Below are 16,153 nucleotides of genomic sequence, written 5' to 3' on the forward strand. Positions count from 1 at the left end.
TAATTGCAGGAATTCGAAATGGAACTGTCCGAAGGACAATGATTATTATCCAAGGAGGAAAAGGAGCGTGCGAAGAGACACAGGAAATATCGATGGTAGGTATCTTCGAGACTGTCGGTCGTACAATGCCCGCGAGCAAATTACACTTTGCAGATAAATTATACGACTTGACGTGTCTTCGAATAGATTATCATAGGCACTTTCCATTGCTGCACGTTTACGTGTCGAATTAAGAGAATTACGTAAACTGTCTTTACCATAATGAATGATTTTATCCCGGGTGAATGAACAGCAATTTATCGGAAAATTCGTTTTTAAGGATAAAAGTAATCTTAAATTAAATTTCCTATAAACGTATAAAAATCCCCAGTTTAGTGACAAGCAAGAAGCCCCACGAATGGTGCGAATCACCTTAATTTCTCGTTTCTCAATTTCTGAATGACGGTATGATTAACGACGAGCACGATAGCGACCACGGGGATCTCCGTAAATATCTATTCATCACGTTGAAATTACGTAAGAAGCTTCTATTAACAAATTGCATAAATCATGACGTAATAATTAAGATCCCCCTTTCTCCCTAGGAAAAAGCAGGCTGAGCCGTTGATAATCGACTTTTCTTGAGGGAAGGCGAGGTTAGCTATAATCAGGAAAAGAAATCATGCCAGTAATTGCATTACTGGTTTACTACGGCAAAATAATGTTCATCGCCAAGAGAAAATTTGTTATTCTTATACGTATTACTTTTGATTTTAATTTTATTATCTAAGATGTTTTTTTGGTTAGCTACGGACAGGGATCTAGATTGTGCAACTTGTGAAAGAACGATGATTGATAATTATGCGGTTTATATAGACTTTCCCTAATTTTCACTATGTAATTCTCTTTTTTTTTTTTTTTAAGCTTTCTCTTATCCTCAAAATACGAAATTTCAATGGGTAGGGAGCTCGAGAAATGAACCTACGTTTTATTATTTTATTCAGGAAGAGTCAAATTTTAAAATTTCTTCCATATTTCGTCAAACTAAATAAAGATGTATTTTAGATGTACTTATGCTAGTTTTTAAGTTTAATTCACATAATGTTTAACGTTTACCAAAGAAGGTTGGGTTAAGTTTTAGTAAATTTATTTAAACGCGCGTTTGAATGAACGAAAGTATATAACCTCGTTACGTTTAAAGAATAGTTGGCCCAAATCTAACCTAATCTAATGCAACATAATCTGACCTAACTTAACCTGACCTAATTTTTTTTTTAATAAATTCCGACCATTAAATAGTTAAAAATAATAAAGCAAAAGAACATAAATTTAAAATCATTTTCCTTATTTTATCAAAAAAGAGTAGCATCAAATATGTAGCGAAAATTGGAAGAAGTTACTGAATTGCTAACTATAAATTATGACTGAATTATAACTATAAATTATTTAATATCTAAAATGCAAATATAATCTTGCAGTACAAATTTAATTTCCTTTATTTCAATTCTTCTTGTTGCGTATAAATTTTTTAAACTACCTGGTTTAATAACTCTTTAAACTGGCATGTACGAAAGACTAACCGATCAATCAATTTCAAACAAAGCCCGTTCACTTCATTACAAATCTCTCCAAGGAACGAACATCAAATTTCTCTTTGTTTGTTCATTATAATATTTTCTTAACTCAATTTGTCTGTCCCGATCAAAATAAATTTTTCTTTCGAACGTTAGAACTTTCCAATTTTTCATTTTTCTCTTTCGATAATAGCTCCAATCCCAGCGTAAACCATCGAACTTTAAGAAAATTTCTCCTTCGCGTTCTGACGACTGCGACAGACGCTGTACCGCACGTCAATAATGATTGTCGAATACGACCGCAGAACTTGTATAATATACGATAAACTACAAGAAGAACTGAAATAAAAAAGGTACATTTGTACTTTAAGACTATCCATTTACATCCCAGAAAGATCTAACCCCATATAACCAATAATTAGCGTAAAAAGAAGTTCATAAAGAATACTTGCTTTTATTGTTGCTACACCAGAATCCCTCCGCCCCTGAGTCAATAGTTATAAACGACATACGAGGACCAGGAAGAATCGAATCGAATCGAATCGATCGTAGAACCGAGAAGATGTAGATAGTCGACTAGACGGTACTTCGCACATGCCCACTAGCAATGCATGCTGGGTAGCTTTCGTTCGAGATTCCGTCTATCGATCGGCCGTACACTCGATTACCAGCCGATGACCTCGCGATCGTTCTGATTGCATGCCCATTCGGAGGCCACGGATGATCAGTTGTCGTGCTAAAGATAGCACCATTCTACGTACTGTCGATGAAATTTGCCATCAAGAGACACGAAATATGCACACATTTCTGCTCTCTCTTTTTATCGGAAACCTTTCGCCAGTAAAATATCAACAATCATAGTAATAATTTATCGTTTGTAATCGAGATATTTCTGGATCGTCAAAAGTTCGATACTGTCTCATGAAATACTTTTTAAATATACAAGTGGTAAATATACAAGCTTGTTCACCCCCTCACTATCAAGCTCTCACGCATATTCACATCTAAATTTGGTATCATCGAAAGTTAAGACTATAATTAAAGACAACAAAAAATCTACTATTGCGACGGCGTTAATACTGTACGTGTTTGGTCATTTAAATTTTTCACAAATGCATAATCACCCAGAGTTTAATAATAGGTTATGAAACGAAGAAAAAAGTGAATTTCTAGTTTTATTGTTGAGAGTAGTTGTTCGTGGAAATTTTTCCGAGAGAAAGGACGAATTCGAGCCTGCTGAAGGTTTAGTCGACAGGAATTCGTTTCGCTATCTAAATTAGCAGACCGGAAGAAAGACTGCGAGTTCCGTTCCGTTAAAACGGAAACGCGCTCTTACTACTAACGAAATATAATGTTAATGTTTTCGCTCACCAGGGGTTGGCTGAAACAAATGCTACTACGTAAAATAATAAAACGACCATTAACTTTGCAATGCGTTAAAATTAGACAAAGTATCACAAAATCATTCATAGTGCATCGTGATCCAAGAAAATTGAAAAATTAAATTTCAAAAATGCCAATTATTCTCCAAAATATTGTGTAATTTGATTTCCTTTGCTGTCTCGAATTCTCTTGAGTAATTTCTGTTCTACAAAAGTGGTTTCTTCAATAAGAGTGACTCGTGCTTTTCAAGTTCTTTCCTCTTTTTATACGTTTATAAATGATATCGCACAAACGTATTTAATAACTAGACTGCGGATGTCTATGCAGTTTTACATTTTTACGAATATGCCTACAGGAATAGATTCTAAATGGAAATTTGTTTCGTTTATTAAGCATTAAAATAAGTATTTTGCTTTAGGTATGTAAAATAAAAATTAGGAATTAAAAAATTAGATTTCCCAAAAATGCATAAAAGTCTGTGGTGTATTAATAACCAATAAATTAGGTACCAAATTTATTGCAACAACATATTCAGTGGTCATTACCTATACGTATAAATAAATATGTGTACACGTACATAATTTCTTAATTAACCAAACAACCATTATGTATTTGAAACGTTTCTTATTTTCTATGTCATAAAGACAAAATGACCATAAGAAAAGAACAGGCAACAAATTACGTTATATTAACGAAACATGATGCAATGGTTATGAAATATATATATGTTTCGTATATATATATATATATATATATCCCGAGAACTTCTTTCTATATTTCTTCCTTTTCTTAATTCGGCTGAATCAATTAGAAATAATTCGATACGATTGAAAAGTGCAAAGACCCTACGTCACGGTCTCCGACGAGGGTGAGCTTTCAAATTGGAACAGATACAGGTCACACCACCTACACATATATCTACAAACCTTGATGCAACCCATGCGACAGTAGAATCGATAATCACGAGGAACTGGTGCGGTTTCCTATCGTTTCACGTATAAAATTGCGTATTTTCCTGTCGATAACCAAACTTTTACACAATCGGTAACTGTCCAACTCTAATTAATGGAAGGAACGCGACATAACGCAGGTTATAAACATTCACGTCACCCTTAGTCATCCTACGTCATCCTTAATATTAAAATATTCCATAGGCCATTTTCGTATTCCACTATTATTTATAATCTAGAATGCATATTCATAACCTAAAACAATCAGCATACACTGGCTTACGAAGATATTCCAACACTTATACAAATCCTTTATGAATATATTATGTGTGTTATACGAGACATTTTCAAATTCCATTAATACTGTAATGAGATCGATCCTTACGATTATATTGGTAAAGTTTTAAACGAATCTGACAATGCACATATTAAGTTAGGTTTACTTAGGTTTTTCTCATATGGTACTGAAACCTCACGTTATATACATATGTATCTAATCGAACCAATTTTCTCATAATTCAAAACTCTTTCCTAATAACTGTTTAGTTTCGTTGTTCCAGAATTGTATCAATTTTAAAATTCAATAACAGGACTGTTATACATAGTTTCTTCAGTTAAAGTTAGTTCTAAAATAATTATTACGTTAGAAGATTATTTAAATGTAATACAGAAAATCTCTGCCTCTACCAAATGCTAAATTCCTTTCCAGCAATTTTTATTTGAATGTATATATACAAGATTTTCATACTAAGTACGGGAAATACTTTCGTAAGCAAACTGTATATTCTGTTAATTTAAAATCGGTAGTCGAAATTAGAACGATTTATGTATCAACAAAGAAAAAAAAGTGATTTTAGCACGAAATTTGAATTCTATCGTATCATTGTTTAATAACATTGTAAATGTAACAGAGGTTATAAAAGGGCAAGAAATGTATTTATCGATACGATTGATAGGCATAGAAACATAATAAAGTTCCCATTCCCGGCAACATTCGAAGAACGTTATGTCACTAACAAGCTTCGACTTCATGGCAACATTCATAAACCGATAATATCGTAACAACAACTTCACGCAGGAAGCGGCGGAAACTACTTTCGCACGAAACATCTGTTATCAGTAGGATCCAGCGTTCAAAAACTTTCACCATTACTTAACTAGAAATCTCGATCAATTCCTTCGAATATTTTGCAACGATATGTACATATATTGGTTTTCATGTAACGATCGACTAAAACCAATTTAAACCTAGTATGTAGATATATGAACTCTATATTGTTTCTGAACTATAGAGGTTATGTTGTTAAAAAGGCCTTTTATATCGTTAATTCCATATTATTAAAAAGAATTCTCCATAAATTTTGCAAATTTTTGTTAATACAAACATTTCACGGTTATAGATGGCACTTATTCCTGTTAACATAATTGCAATGGGCGTGTATAGGTCGGCAAGTACTTTGCCAACAAACTATACAATCGATACCAGCAACTCGCGAGCGGTGTGGCTATACGAGCAAAAAGTCTACTAAGTCAAGTTACTTGTTTTTTCAATAAACAGTAACGATCGTTATCGGTGTAACGGTCGCGAAGGAACGTAACTCGATACCGTGATAGTTATTCAAAATTTCTGATGACGCAAACCGAGTTCTCAACTCAGCGGCATGAAATTATCCAACATTCAACATCTATTAATATTTTCATGCATTTTCATTTCTTTCTTCAGCCGACTAATCGATTTCTCAATTTCCTAGCTCTTAGTAGGCGTTAACTTCCCCGAATAGAAACTGCATGAAATATGAAAATTGCCTTTAGAAGTTCTTAACATTAGGTGCAATACACGTGTGATGTACAGTTCATAAGATAAGAAATGTAAAAAGGTACCAAAATTTAGTACAATCGTAATTTTATAAAACTGATTTACATTTACTAAGAACAATAAATAAATAAAATATATTCCATAGAATATATGATTACCAATATGACGAAAGATTTTTAGTATAAGAGTTATTAGAATTCAATTAAGAATATCAATTTTGTCTGTCACTGTCTGTACATATGTCGAATGACCCATTAAGGTTTTTATAACGCGTTAGAGGACTTTTTTAGAATGAGTCGTCATTTTCCCGATATAGAAGTTCAAAGTTTCAGTTATATAAAACACATTAAATACATGAAAATGAAATTCCTATTTTGTTTACAATTTATTTCAATTTAATGAAATTTTGACAATGCAGATAATTCCTAGAAATGTTCATGCTTGATTTTAAAATCATTATAAAATAAAATAACAATTAATTACGCTATAACAATAGTGCCAAATTGAAGAAGACAAATAAAAAGTGTTTACATATTTATTAGTATTTTATATAATTATAAAAAGTAAACAAAAAGTGAACAAAAAGTACAACTGAATAGAACGGAATTAAATACACTAGACCTCAAACACGAGTATCTGAAAAACCCTATTAGAGCTTTGCAGCAGTAGATATGTACATATACAATGTTCCCAATAATTACAATACAATTGTTACGGAGATGATTTCTATGTAAAAAAATGAATCGAAAAAACATAAAATACAATTTTTTTATAGCTCGCGTTGTTTCGGAGAAAATGAAATTTAAAAGTATTTGACAAATTTTATTCTGTATTTTCGTCCTATTTTTCCACGTAGAATCACCATTATGCCGATTTTGCTATGATTACTGGAACACACTATATAATATATTGGGATACTAATATCCCAAATTTCGAAAAAGGATCTCCACATTCATGGCTTGACTTCCTCTCGTTAAAACCTTGTCGATCAAGGCACTTTCGTCCGCGCAACGCCTCGAAATGGAAAGTAACCCGTTAACGTGTAACGGACAGAAACACACTCACATACACACGAAAGGTGCGCGCTTCATTTCTCGTACATCAGACGTGACTAATGCGGTAACGTCAACACCCAGACATTGGCTTAGGTTCATACACCTTGAAAAACCGTTTGATCTCGAGAAAAAATGCAGATATTCCCGTCGGAACGTGATTCATCTTCCGGCCAGTCTACGAGTCGCTTTGTATGTAACAATAGTTGACTATACACGTTGGCTATACAAGAAACATTGGTACATTAACGTATTTAATATAGTAGCTAGACTGTAGATATTTATGCAAATTCATATTCTTATAAATATAATTGGGGAATATGTACGTTACCTAACCTACAATAATACAACAAAATATTCTAATGAATATATAATAAATTATGACATAGCTTCAACATTTAAATTAAGACAAAAACAAAATATACATGCACAAACTTTAGAAAAGATTGAAATAAAAAACACTGATTCTCAATACAATAAAGAAATACATATATATGCAAATTAATTAAAGGAATGAAACTTATGTAGAAAATTGCTTAACCTACTAAATATTATAGAGAGTATTATACTTTAAATATTTTATATACAAATTATGTTTAAAAAAAAAATTTATTACAAATTATGTCCACTCTGTGGATTTTTGTACCTTCAAATTTCTAATAAATGTATAAAAATCAATTGAGATTATAGTAGTATAGCGTATAGTAATGGTAGATTATAATAGTATTTTCGTACGGCTACAAATATGCTTTCTTGGGAAAGAAAGATATGTGCCAATACTTTTTGTGGCCACTGTACGTCTCACTGATACTCCTCCATGCGAGGACTAATGTTTTCAGAACAAGGTTCTATCCGAGGACCTATCCTCTCATTTTTTTCATGTAACGGAATTGTTTGAAATGCTGTTAAGTTGAAGATCCAAAACAGTTATATTTAGCTATATCTAATTATAATAATTATATATATTGTATATCTATATATAGCGTAATTATATCTCGATTAAGTCATACGAACATTGAGAATTTTTATACAAATTCATATTTTTGAGAATATATTTGAAAAAGTCGAAAATTGTTTCACCTACCAAGTACATATTGTACAAAACACTATATTATATCTTATATATTTCCTCATATTATGCGCGTTCTACGAATTCTGCATTTTCAAATTTCCCATAAATTTAAATTCTTCATAACATTCCATTTTCTTAAATACATAAAAATTCACAGCCTAGTTATATGTCATGATATAACGAGCAAAACATTGCGGACTATTTGCATTGAAAATTTGGCTAAAAGTCGATTTCGAAATTTATGCAGATAATGAATCGCAGAAAGTTTGAATTTCTAAAATAGGTTACGTATACGTAAAGCAACATATTAGCGACTTGTTTGCTTGCAGGTGCATGATTAAGCTTGGAACGACTCTCAAGGGGTGTAACCTAATGTACAGCTTAAACCACATCTATTCAGGACCCTTATTCCTGTATTAGCTATCTATTTCTGGTAATTGATATTTTAAAATGGGCCATAATTTGACAAGATTTATTAAAAATACAGCGTTCCAACTAGGACCACGCGGAAAAACTTAGCATATGTTAATAATTTTTGTGAACATGCCAAGACAATTATTTGCAATAGGAACGCCAAAAAAATATCTAATCTATAGACCTAATTGAAATACATTCTAATCAAATTAATAAACAGATAGCGTGTACAAGATATAAGAAATAAATTTTCAAACTAAAAAATATTTCCTCGTAAAAATTAGCAGTATAGTTAGTAGTTAATTCGTTCTTAATCCACGCATATTCTGCCCTAGAATATACTATACCGTAACTTTTGATTTTTGTAAAATATTATATTTGTACACTTTTCTCTGTCAATTCACTAAAAATTTCTTAGTCCATGAAACTTATTAACGTTATCTAAATCACTCACACCATTGACAGTTTTTTAGACTATGAAATTTATCAGTGTTGTCTAAATCATTCATACTATTGACAATTTATTAATTCACGAGGTTTATCTTATTTTAATCGGTCTAAAAAATTTAGTAACGTAAGCGATTGACGACCATCGTGACACTAAACGTGCTAAACGAATATGTACCATTCGTCACCGTGAAAATCCTATGTAAAATCACCTCGACTAAATCCGATTCACCTAAGACCTAGAACATTAATCCCATCCTTTCAATGCAAATAACTAGAGCGTGGATATTTACGCAAATTCATATTCCTATGAATATAATTTCAAACACAAAACCTAAACTGAAATGTCTTACTTACTAAATATCGTAACAGATGCCCTTTGCCTATTTCATACAGTGACATGTAAAGATCTTCGATCAGAATGAATTTTCAATTCTATATTCAAAAAGTAATTTTAAGCAAATTGGTAAAAGAAGGTATTATAATACACAAGTACTATTATATAGTTATGCAATATTACTTAACAGTTTTTTAAAATATCGCTTTTGAAATACCAAGTGAAAGATCTATCTGTTCGGAAACTTCTACACGCCCCAGTATATTTTTGCCTACGATATACATTCTGTACATTCTTCAACTTCCAAATGTCCCATAAATACATAGAATTCCTTAGTCTACAAACACATAATTGTGTCTTCGGAGAACTTACATTCGAGATGCTTCTTTTTGGGTCCTATCATCTCCTCGGTAGTAGCTTTGCAGACAGCCTTAGCGAGACCCTGACCGGCGATGCTGTGCCTGGCTGCCAATAGCCTGTCGTTGATCGTCTGTCCCGCCATACTGTCCCTGTACTTCTGTCACACTCGAACTTTTTTTCCTCTAAAGCTCACGCACCTTTCGACTCTCTAACTACTCTCCTTCTCTGTCTCTCGTGTCGTACTATCTATCACAGTCAGGAACAGTTCTGCAGCCTCGACGATAGTGTCACACGCACACCACCACAAACTGGCGTTTCAACCGACACGAGAGTAAAACCTACTCGAGAGCACCAACAGGGAATGAAGAGTTATGTGTAGAACGATATACGTAAAGATTGCGAATATACATGCGTGGAGCCGGTTCCCGTTGATTCAAGTAGTATTTCCCTCGATTTCGCGACCAACCGGCCTGGCCTCTGCTTTTTGGTGTCGCGAATTCGATCGAGCCGAATGAGCTCTCTCGCGCGCGCGTAAAGGGCTCAGCTGGGCGAACGACAGCTCGGCTCACGGCGACGACAGAAGGCTCTCACAACCTGCCAAAATGGCGACCCGGACCTCCTACTCCTTCGCCGGACCGATCACTCCTGACAGCCAATCCTACTCCTTCTCCGCGAACACGGCCTACTACCTCTGACGTCATACTACGCTAGTCAAATCAACTTCCGTGAACATATACAATACTGCTTTGATAACTGGCCGCAGCTTGAGACGGAATTTGATCAGATATTGAAGCATCTGTTTGAATTGAGAAACAAGATTGAGCTTTTCATTAACTTCATAATGCTCGTGCCTGTGCGAAATATGGACACAGCTAACCAATTATTTTTTCGTATTAATTAACAATCACATTTACGTATTTATTAAAAACGCTTTCCTTTACTTTTTACGTCCTACCTAGCATTTTACATCTGATTGTATTAAAAATACAAAATATAGCATTAGAATTACAAAAAGTATGTTGTTACATAACCAAAACACAATTCTGTCAAAAAATTTATGTATTTTTAATCGATTTTAACGCATCCATTCTAATCATAACCTTAAATATTTCATTCATTCAGAGCATACATTCATTATAACAATAGCTTACGAGATTCTACATCAATATAAAATTGATAAAAAGATAGAAGTATCTGATTTCAGATATCTTATTTAAGATATCCGATATAAATTTATGTTTAAGTTGATTGTCGGGATTGGAAATGAAATGGAAATGGAAAAAACTGCGAACATGTGGTAGGGATAGTAGTAGTCAGTTTACAAGGCAGGATTCTGGCCACTTAATGAGGGAGTGCTATGGTGCGAAATTTTGATGAAAAGATCTTTAACTCGAATGTTAAATATTTTAGATATTTATAGAAAATTATGGTTGATTTATTTTCTCGATCAATTATGTTATTTTTAATATTGTATAATTTGAATAATACATTATTTTGATGACAGTTATACATAAAATGAGAGATGTTATTCTTATTTGGAAATAGTTGCAGAATTTTACAAGGACGATGAAGAAAGAATAGTAAAAGAATTGTTAATTAAAATATCGATCGAAAAGGGAGTCTCCGTAACAAGTTCAAAATCGATAACAACGCTGCAATCCCTGCGCACGCATATTTCTTGCCAAGTAAACCATCTAATGTATATCATACCAATGATTAGATTGCAATAATATTATCCTTTGTTCTAAATATTTCGACAATCTTTATATCTGTATAATTTGATGATGCATTTTAGCAAACTAAACATTTAAATATGCGAGAGAAATTTCGACACGTTCTAGGGAGAAAATGTCACTAGACTATTTAATCCTGCACTACCATAATTCTTCACGACCACAGCTAAATTTTTAAATAAATGATGATTTATCTGGAAAATAGATATTTGAAAATATCCCAATGAATTTTTCCAGAATTTTTCACACGACTTATAAACACATTTTTTGAACATTCAATTTCATAATCCTAAATTATATATTTGAAATAACGTTCCTTAAAAATCTATTATTAATCTGTAATTATACAAATTGTAAATTAATTAAGAAATCTATAGCTACAGAGAATATAGATTCTTAATTATTGTCCTAGCCTCTGTCTTAGCTTGTTCAACGCTTCTTAATTTAATTAAATTTTAAATTTGAGGGACTTTAATGCAAGTAATGTTGGTATGTCTTAGCACATTGTGACAAAGTGACAACATAGCACTGTGCTGAAAATTGAAAGATCCACGAATCAATTTGAACCGGTTCTAACCACAAAAATTTTGTTTAAAAATGCGTACGTATAAATTTATAAAGCACTATACTTCAAAACATTTATAGAAATCTTTTTTGCGTAATATATTGATAAGATATGTAGAAATATTAAGAGAAATAGTATACTAGACTTTCTGATTAGTTAATATTATAGTCACATTCCTATCCCAATTCTTCTAACGTAAATTAATTTTCTTCAAAATAACGATTTAAGTAAATGAAATATGGAAACAATATGTTTTCTTTTACTTTTCAGCTGTTAGTAGCGGAGTATCGTTTGTGTTGTCATCTATTTTAACAGTTCTCGTATTTTCGGGAATGCAAATATATAAAGCTTCCCTGGCATCGTCACAGGTTTATACAATATTGGGAGGATATATTGGATCAATATTGTTTTTGTGTGTATTAACTGCAATAGGAAACTTGGAAGCAACAATATTTGGCAAATCTTTTCAACAAAAATTGTTTCCTGAAGGTATGTTACTTGATGTTGATATTAAAAGATCAAATATCACTAATTCAAGATAATAATCAAATTTTCTCGTTACAGTTATCTTTTCATTGATAATCAGTTTAATTGCATCAGGTCTAGTACATCGTGTGGCAATTACAACGTGCTTCCTGTTTTCTATGGTTGCATTATACTATATCAATCGAATTTCCCAAGAAACATATGCTGTTCCAGTACCTACAGTCTCAGTTCACACAAAGAAAAGAAAGTAAAAGAATCATAGAAACTCAGAGTAATTTATCAATCATTACACTACTGCACTTTTAAAAAATTAATTATTCTTGTAACTATTTTAACTTATGAATCTTTGCATAAAATTGTTTTGTTATTATTGACTCATAATTAATTATTTCCCCCATCTCTATAAGGACAGAAATGCAAAAGATACATAGTAAAAATCAAAATATATTTATGTTATGTATAAATATTTTACAATACTTTAGGATTTTGCTTTCTTTTGCTGCTTCTGTGCTTCTCTGCTTCTTCTTTGTCACTGAAATATTCGAAAGATTCGTCTGAGTCATCAACACTGAGAGCATCTTTGTTTTCTTTTGCATCAGGATTATCTAAAGTAGGCTGAGACATAACTTGTTTATAAATCGTCATTGCCTAGAAGATGAAGTAATCATATACAACAATTTACAATCTGCAAAGTAATTACACAGGGACAAATTTTTGGGTGACATACTTGTGTTACTAAGGAAGACACATCAGAAACATTACTGGGCAAGATCAAAGTATTGTTGACCTTTGCCAATTTGTTGAATGCTTTGACATATTGTTCTGCTATACTATATGCTGCTGCATTTTTTGCATCTGTCATATTGAGAGCATTTGCCACAAGTTTTAAACTCTTTGCACGTGCTTCCGCAATGGCCACTAAAGCCTGTGCAGTACCAATCGCCTTATTTATTTCTTCTTGTTTTATAGCCTCTGTTAGGGTATTGTGTAAGTTATTTATAATTTTTTAAACATAATAGATTGTTGACTAAAAACACGATTACGATTACCGGATGCTAGAATCTGCGCTAAACGTTTTCCTTCTGCTATATTTATTTCTGCTTCTCTAGTTCCTTCTGATTCTAAAACTGCAGCTCTCTTCTTGCGTTCTGCTTCCACTTGCATTTGCATTGCTTCTTGTACTCTTGGAGGTAGTCTTATGTCACCTGTTACAAGAAATTCAAATGACAATAACTTTTTATATCAAACGAGAAAGTTTCTTCAATTAGCCTTACGTATTTCATATCTTAGACATGCTATTCCCCAAGCTTCACTTGCTTTATTTATACTCTCAACGATACAAACATTGAGCCCTTCTCTTTCTCTGAACACATTATCCAAAGGTATTTTTCCTAGCTCAGATCTCATTGTAGTTTGAGCTATTTGAACTACGGCAAACTCAGGATCATCAACACCATATGAAGCCAGAAATGGATTAACTACTCTTAAGTATAATACACCATCAATATTTAATGTTACATTATCTACAATAAAAGAACAATATAATTAATACCATTTTATATCTGTAATATTTAAACATACAATTGAATGTACCTGAGGTAACAGCACTTTGTTGAGGTATTTCTATAGCTATTTCTTTGAGACACTGAACATATTTAATTCTATCAATTATTGGTGTAAGAATGTTTAACCCTGGGTTTAGAATCCTATGAAACTTTCCCATTCTTTCAACAACCCATGCCTAAAAAGATTTATTAAAAGAAATTTGAAATGAATTCTCAGTTGGTAAAAGATAATAATAATAAGATAATAATAATGATTCTAAACCTCTTGTTGTGGAACAAATAGTATAATGGTATTCATTGGAGTGTTAGATTTACATCTAACATGTTGTATTATCGGCAGTTTAGCAACATGATGTTCAAATCCAAGAGCTGGTTGATGCTTTAAATAAAATTTTGGTTATATTGCAAAAGATTGCAAAGATAGATTTTAGGAATAATGTTTTAAGAAATGAGATTACCTTTAATATTCCAAAATTACGAGCAAGCTGTTTATATTGGCAGTTTAATCCCCACTTGTACGTTCGCAACAACATTGTACTGACAGACACAAGAGATGTTTTCCAATACTGTATCAGGTTAGATTCACGCGTTTAAACTACGTAATACCATATCTTTGTAAACGGAAATTTTAACAGAAAAGGAACGTTGAACAAACGTCCACTTGGATATTTCCATACATTACCCGAGTAATCGCAAAAAAGATGTTTTCAGTCATAAACCATGATATTTTATTCTTCGCATTCCCAAATTTGATAAAACGCCGAGATGTTCAACGCAACTGAGCGGAGCTATACAAGATGTCCCGATAATCATGATACAATCGACAAGTCAAAAATATAGAGTAACGTATTTCATATGACCCTTTTTTCTTCTTTCATTTAATCTTTTTTTTCCAGAAAATTGAATTTGAAAATTGATCGAATACAATTAAACTTAGCTAAAGAATACATTTCTTCAACCTGTAAGCAATATTTCAATCTTAATTATTCCTTGAAAAACATCATACACCTAGTTTTACTCACGCTACCAATAATTTAGAACTATTCAAATTTTTGAATTTTTTATTCTTGAATATTCAATAATTCATGAATTAATCGTGAATATACTTGACTCTTTAAAAAACCGCACAATCTAGCAAATATCTTTTAATCTAAAGATTAAATTTTTATATTTAGTAATAATTATTAAATATTAAAATACTAAAATATTTTCTCATTTCATTTGAATATTTATCAATAATAGTTATTATTATGTAATTTATTTACATATCATTCATTTCATGTTCCACAAGATTATTAAGTTATCGTAACAAAATATTCATTTAAATATTCAAATAGCGTTTGTAGTGCTCTAAAATGAGATTTAACAATGCTGTTTGTGTAATGTTACAATTATATATCACTGTGAAATTATAAACGAGGAAGTTCATCTTATTTTTTTGTGCAGTATAGTCATATACTCTATAATAAGAAGAATAAAAAATAGAGAAAAGTTATATTCACAGACGAAAAGAGATTTAACTTACATGGTCCAGATGACCTCGATTTTTATTATCATATCAAAAGTGCCTTGGAGAAGAATGGAACAATATATTCACAGGGTTATATTTGAAAACTGTATCATTCGTTGCCAAAACGGATGTTATAGATAGCAGATCGGATCGACGCATTATTAAATAATAAATTGCATTCTATCTTTTGTTCGATTTAATAGATAACGAATATTATAACTTTGAAACTGTGCTCTCATTTCGCTGACTCTATTTGATACAGATTGCTAATAAATATGAAAGTCGATAATAAAATATTTACTTTACCTATAGGTATTATATTGCTATAAAGTACTTTTCACATATCATTCGGCAGATTTGGGGAATTCTGATTCTAGAATAAACCTTTCTTCATTTCAATTTTGTTGTAGCAATTACTAGTATTACTGTGCTTCAACTATTGTGCAATTATTGTATTCCAGTCAGGCATAATAATAGAGTATTTTATCAAATATAATTTATAAGTAGCCATAACACTTTTATATCCGATAACCTTACAATAAATTATTTCCTTCCATTTAGTTAAATCGAATAGGAAAATTGAATCATCCTTCATAATACATTTATTATCGAATTACACAAAACTTAAAACCTTGTAACGATAAAATATCGAGATTCACGCCATCTTGATCGATTCGATATATTTCAAATTACAAAAAGACTTTAATTTGATTGTTCTTTAATTTCTATATATCTCATGTAATTTATTACGAATCGCTTTAATTGGATTCAGAAGACGATACTTAGATATAAATAAATATATATTTATATGTAAATATCTTTCATAATACCAATTTTTGATAATACATATATTTATTATCCATCATGCAAGGTCGAAAGTTTTCAAACAGTGCAATCGAGAGTTACGTCA

General features: G+C 31.7%; 3 protein-coding genes and 1 long non-coding RNA gene across 27 annotated transcripts in view; 2 read left to right on the top strand and 2 right to left on the bottom strand.

The window, feature by feature from the left end:
* The window catches only part of LOC117242523 (phosphatidylinositol-binding clathrin assembly protein LAP), a 32,006-nt gene extending 21,958 nt beyond the window's left edge, over positions 1-10,048 (bottom strand). For 16 of the 24 annotated variants that reach the window (XM_033509284.1, XM_033509263.1, XM_033509261.1 and 13 more), the window contains exon 1: positions 9,397-10,048. In XM_033509284.1, coding sequence (XP_033365175.1) covers positions 9,397-9,526 — 130 coding nt within the window. In that variant the 5' untranslated portion in view covers positions 9,527-10,048. The remainder of the gene's footprint in view (positions 1-9,396) is intronic. The other 8 variants (XM_033509283.1, XM_033509281.1, XM_033509279.1 and 5 more) reach the window with 1 other exon arrangement.
* Positions 6-1,226, top strand: LOC117242527. The gene is made up of 3 exons (XR_004495284.1): positions 6-95; positions 371-516; positions 585-1,226. It is a non-coding gene; the product is annotated as an uncharacterized LOC117242527 (long non-coding RNA).
* Positions 10,049-11,602: 1,554 nt separating the features above from the next.
* On the top strand, positions 11,603-12,542 carry LOC117242525 (protein KRTCAP2 homolog). Its single transcript, XM_033509287.1, has 3 exons — positions 11,603-11,718; positions 11,953-12,171; positions 12,247-12,542. The coding sequence occupies exons 1-3, from the start codon at positions 11,715-11,717 to the stop codon at positions 12,417-12,419; spliced, it is 396 nt and encodes a 131-aa protein (XP_033365178.1). The 5' UTR covers positions 11,603-11,714; the 3' UTR covers positions 12,420-12,542.
* A 50-nt stretch (positions 12,543-12,592) lies between these two features.
* On the bottom strand, positions 12,593-14,556 carry LOC117242524 (stomatin-like protein 2, mitochondrial). Its single transcript, XM_033509286.1, has 7 exons — positions 14,192-14,556; positions 13,996-14,112; positions 13,762-13,909; positions 13,443-13,691; positions 13,218-13,373; positions 12,896-13,140; positions 12,593-12,816 (listed from the first exon to the last, which is right to left on the bottom strand). Exons 1-7 carry the CDS (start codon positions 14,264-14,266, stop codon positions 12,637-12,639), a joined length of 1,170 nt encoding a protein of 389 aa, XP_033365177.1. The 5' UTR covers positions 14,267-14,556; the 3' UTR covers positions 12,593-12,636.
* Between the last annotated feature and the right edge of the window lie 1,597 nt (positions 14,557-16,153).

Source organism: Bombus vosnesenskii, unplaced genomic scaffold (assembly GCF_011952255.1).
Source record: "Bombus vosnesenskii isolate JDL3184/JDL3185 unplaced genomic scaffold, Bvos_JDL3184-5_v1.1 scf7180000016274, whole genome shotgun sequence".
NCBI classification, from domain to species: Eukaryota; Metazoa; Arthropoda; class Insecta; order Hymenoptera; family Apidae; genus Bombus; species Bombus vosnesenskii.